The 4,912-nt window shown below is 58.6% G+C and overlaps 1 protein-coding gene across 3 annotated transcripts in view; it reads right to left on the bottom strand.

Moving 5' to 3' along the window:
- EIPR1 (EARP complex and GARP complex interacting protein 1) overlaps positions 1 to 4,912 on the bottom strand; it is a 102,417-nt gene that overhangs the window by 89,635 nt on the left and 7,870 nt on the right. For all 3 annotated transcript variants that reach the window (XM_023520084.1, XM_011374423.2, XM_011374422.2), the window contains exon 2: positions 4,521 to 4,604. In XM_023520084.1, the coding sequence (XP_023375852.1) occupies positions 4,521 to 4,604 (84 nt within the window). The remainder of the gene's footprint in view (positions 1 to 4,520; positions 4,605 to 4,912) is intronic.

Below are 4,912 nucleotides of genomic sequence, written 5' to 3'. Positions count from 1 at the left end.
GCCTGGCGCCAACCCTGGGGTCAGAGGCCTCCCCCCGCGAGCCCCCACCTCCCCAGTGCTGTGTGCACCTCTGGCCAACGGGGCCGGGGGCTCTGAACCGGGACCCACTCTGTGTCCCCCTGCACAGTCGCCGGCTGCTGGAGGGGTGACGGCGACACAGAACATCCTGCTGAACTCGGGGGGCTCCCCCCCTTCGGGGACCTCCACAGCAGCCACCACAGCTCTAGTCGCTGACCCTGGAGACAGCTCGGGAGGGGAGACGGGAGGCGGGGAGGGTCAGTGCCTCATCATCCTAAAACTCACTAAATAACCGTGTTACGGTGGCTGCTGGGACACAGAGCGCCGACCACACCTTCCTCTGCAGAGAGCGGCAGCTCGGTGCTGTCGCCCCCCACGGGGCGGGCACCGAGCCAGCACACGGCCAGGAGCCCTGCAAACTCGCCCCGTGTGGGAGGAAACACACGAGAGGAAGTGTGCTACACGTGCGGACCCATGTGTCACATGAGAGAAACACGCACGTCGCGTGTAGGAGGAAACGTGTCGTGTGTGAGTAGGACGCACGTCCTGTGCGAGAGGGACACACGGCGTGTGTGGAAGGAAGCTGCAGTCTCCTCGAGGGACGCGAGCTGAGCGGGAGGGCTCAGGGCTGCAGCAGAGCTGGGGCGGGGGCCTCCCCTCCCTGTCCGTCCCCTGCCTCTGCCCTCCCCCTCCCTCCCGCCTCGGTCCCTCTGCCCTCCCCTCCCCTCCCCCTCCTCCTCCCCCCGAGGAAGGAGCCCCAGCACGATGAAAACACCCAGCAAGTGACACACATTCCTCTTGGCCTGAAAGCCACCTTCTCCGTGATGCTGACTCCGGTGCCAGTAGACCGAAGCGAGGGCCACTTCTCCTGGGTCACAGGCCGTTGGCACGTACCTCCCCCGACCATTGCCGCAATTACCCGCGTGTCCATCCCACAGCTCACGGAGAGCCCGGCTCGGCGCAGGAACGCGTCTGTCCGTTTTCTGTTTACTCAGCACAAAACCCAGGGGCGGGAAGAGCCCTGACGAGAGGCTGAATAGGCGTCCGGAAACGAACGAACGTCGCGACAGTGTCACCCGCCGGGACAGTAGGAGACGAGCAGCTCGGCGAAGACACCCGCTCACACCTCGCCCCTGAGTTCACGCGCACAGACCACCGCAGCTGGGTGTGGAAGTCGGGAGCTGTGAGCCTGGCCTGTAATTCGACCACAGCTAGGAAACTGTCACCGAAGCTAGCCTGCCGGGGAGGACTGGGGAAGGCGACAGCGGACGACAGCCGTTCCGCAAGCAAAGCCCTCAGCTGGGCGCCACACGCCGGGGACACGCGACGGGCTTCCCCGTCGCTCCGTACGCCTCGCCCCGCAACTTCAGCCGAACGTACGACTTCTGCGCCTTCCCGCCCGAAACCTGAGTGTCTAAGACTGGTCGGCCATGAAGGACACGAGTCTCCTATTTAACATGAGAACATTCTTCCCCGAGGTCCGAGGACTGAAGACTTCTTTTCTAGAAACCAGACTGTTTGCAAACACGGCACACAGAGCCTTAAACTTCGTCTGTCACAGGAGGTCAATCCCAGCCACTCACCTGGGGCAGCTATAACTCACAACGATAGGGCCACTCACGAGGTGGCCCGCAAGCCTGTTGGAAATGCGGTTCTCGGCCCGAGTCCGGAGCCGAGGGGCTGGGCCGCAGGGGCCCGCCCCGCCAGGAGCCCCCGTGCAGGCGTCGCAGGGTTCTGAGCAGCGCGGACTGGAGTGGCCACCTGACATTCAGTCCGGTGACTTTGCGAGCTGCCAGAGGACTTAAGACTCCTGTCTTGCCGAACTCCCTAGAGGTCCGTCTTCAAAAACCCGTGACCAGACGTCATTTCTGAAAAGCAGTGCAAGCCCAGGTGAGCTTGGACGCTTTGTGTGGCTGCGACCCAGGAAAGGGGGCAGCGGCGGACAGCCCCGGCGTCCCCTATGAGGCCTGCCTGTGTCACCAGCATGAACCAGGTCACCTTCCCGCCCTGCACCTCGCCGCTGGCACACAGGACGCAGAGCAGAAGGCTCAGGGAGAAGCGTGCGGGCGCGTGCTGGCCCCGTCTGCTGCCCGGCCCGCTGCCTTGGTTTGGAGGCTGCAGTGCTGGCTGGGGTGATGAGCAGCGACTCCAGCAGGGAAAGGCGGTATTTTTGGTGCCTCTTTGTAAGCGTATCCGGCCGGGTTCTGGCCACCACGCACGAGGGCTGGGCGCAGCGTGTACGGGACCGCCGCGGGGTGCTCGGCCGGCAATGGGCGAGTGCAGGAGGTGCTCCCCACGTGCAGAAAACACTCTGCGGGATGGAGACACCAGCCCGCCCTGCCACCATGTCCCTGCAGCCTGGGGACAGCGCACGGCCGCGGGCCGGGGCCTCAGACACAGGCCCCAGGTGTTGCAGGCCACCACTGTCCCCCTGGACAACCTCGCAGATGCAGCAGAAGGGGACCCTCTCAGTCTTAAAGGCTCGAAGTAAATGCCAGGCACCAACTCAGTTCCGATCCGTCCCTGATCTACAATGCCGGCCCTGCCAAAGCTGCTCGCTGTAACGAGACGCTTCAGAAAGGCAGGTGGCCCAGGGACGCCGCTCGGTCACGGTGCAGAGGACACTACGCGGCGGGAAAACCGGCTCCAAGTCCCCCCACAAACGCCGTGCTCCACACGGACTTCACTGTGAATTCCGCTGTTCACTAAAGCTTTAAAAGCGTGGATGAGAAGTATCAGTTAAAGCAAGCAGCTACTGGGAAAGTGACCTGAGTAATATCAGAAATCTTCAGTTTAGAAGGGGCGAGGAGAAAAAGTTGAAAGCCCTTTAAGATAATTAATTGGACGTCGTCTTGCTCTAAAAAGGTCAATGGCACAGCCGCAGAATGCAGGACGGGGCAGAATTAAAAGGGAAGCGGAAGAGAAAGGGCACCTGGAGGTCTGGAGGGGCCTGAGGACACGCTCCCGCCCTCGGGGCTCAGCCGGCAGCTTTCCCCGCAGAGCCCCGCAGAGCCCCGCAGAGCCCCGCAGAGCCCCACCCAGGCTGGAGGGGCGCGAGCTGCCTCAGAGGAAGCTGCTGATCCGGCTCCAGCTCTCTGTGCTGTCACCTGCTCCGTCGTCCTCTGTCTCTCCTCGGAGCACCCCCCAGACGGCAGTGTCCTTCCCGGTGTCGCCCTGTGCCTGGGACACGGCCACTGGAAACTACTTCCATAAACGAATCCTTCCCATGTAACATTCTCGGGGAGAAAATGCACACGCAGGTTTGGAAAACGGAACACCAGAGAGAAAACGATTTTCATCACAAATATTGGCATCGCCGTGGGGAACAATGGCTCAGACTGTGAGCCCTTCGGACCTATTTCCTTCTCGTCCTCATTCTCTGCAGAGATTCATCTTGCACTTTATTTATTAGTGATCGTGTTATACGTGCAATTTTAACATTTCACCGACTCATCTAAAACCCTTAAGTTGTGATGCTTATGAGAAATTTATAACTTCTAATGCGTGAAAATACTGTCCATGAAGACTAACCAGGTTCAGCGGCTGTATCCCATGAGTCTGCCTTTATAATCGGCAATGTCACATTATCCAACCTAATATTAGTACATTTGGATCACTTCTGATTTTTTCACAATCATGTGTACTGTTAAAATAATATTCTTTATATACAAAGCATTTTCGATGTTTTGGATATAAAAATTGTTGCTTAAATAATATGAACATTTATTTACTTATAAAGCTCTAGACTTATCTCACCAAATTTGTTGCCACACTGACTATGCCAGTATAAAACCCCTCATCGACATGAACGATGACTTCACTATGCCCTATCCGGCACGTTCTCCTGCGTGACAAAGGGCAGCCGGGCAGAGGCCTTGCCCCTTCGACGTGGCCTGGGCCAGCGCACGCCTTCAGGCATCATGGCCTTTGTGAGGGGCACAAAACTCGCCTCCATTTTCCCAGGGAGGAAAACAAAGTCCAGCAAGGTTAGTCCACTCGCTCAAGGTCACGTGGCCAGTGTCAAGCCATGAACTGAACCCTGATCTCGGAGTAGCCGATACCCTTTCCTCCACAGCGGCCAGGACAGCACGTGGGTCCCACTGCATCGACTGGCAGGGACAGCCTGGAACTGTATGTTGGCAGGGACTACGGCCCCATCCAGGCTCAGGTAGAGACCCTGCTACCAGCAGCCTGAGGAGTCACGGGGGCCCGGGCAGAAGGGGTGACGCTGACCGTGGGCCCCGGGCTGCTGCCCAGTCACTTACACTGTACGTCCCAAGTGGCCACAGAACCGAGACATATGATGGCAGGAAGGCTGCACCCAATGAGTTTAAATTACTGAACTCAACCAGCACGTACAGCTGCACATTTAAATCCCAATGAGTTTTATTTTGTTGGTGTGGCATTAGTTTTCTCAAATAGTGCCTGAAAAATCGATTCAAATGGTTAGGAAGCGGAGAGCCATTGTGATGAACACACACGCACCTGTCAGAAACAGTTACCTGATTATCGTATTTCAGAGACTGGGTCCCGACCAGGAACCGGATGGCGTCTGTCTCCGCAGTCTGCGGGGTGAGAGCACGTGCCTGCGGGCAGGAGAGAGTGCACACGCGCCGTCAGACTCCGCATGGCGCCCCACGCACTCCCGCCGCCCGCCCGCCCGCCCGCGGGGCACCCGCCAGACAGCGTCGGCAACTTGGACACACTGTAAAAAGCCTTCCACCTTCGTACAATGAGACACAACAACCCCACTTCTGATGCGCTTACAGAAACAAATGTAAGTGGGCACAAAAGTTAGCACTGAAGATGGAAAGTGTGCTCATAAAACTGTGCTTTTGACGCTGATGGGCTGGTTGGACAAATCGTTCTCCAACGTGGCCCCGGCAACAGCAGA

This window comes from Pteropus vampyrus, unplaced genomic scaffold, assembly GCF_000151845.1.
Source record: "Pteropus vampyrus isolate Shadow unplaced genomic scaffold, Pvam_2.0 Scaffold246, whole genome shotgun sequence".
Lineage (NCBI taxonomy): Eukaryota > Metazoa > Chordata > Mammalia > Chiroptera > Pteropodidae > Pteropus > Pteropus vampyrus.
The sequence above is the reverse complement of the archived record's forward strand: the minus strand, read 5'-3'. Positions and strand labels throughout refer to the sequence as shown.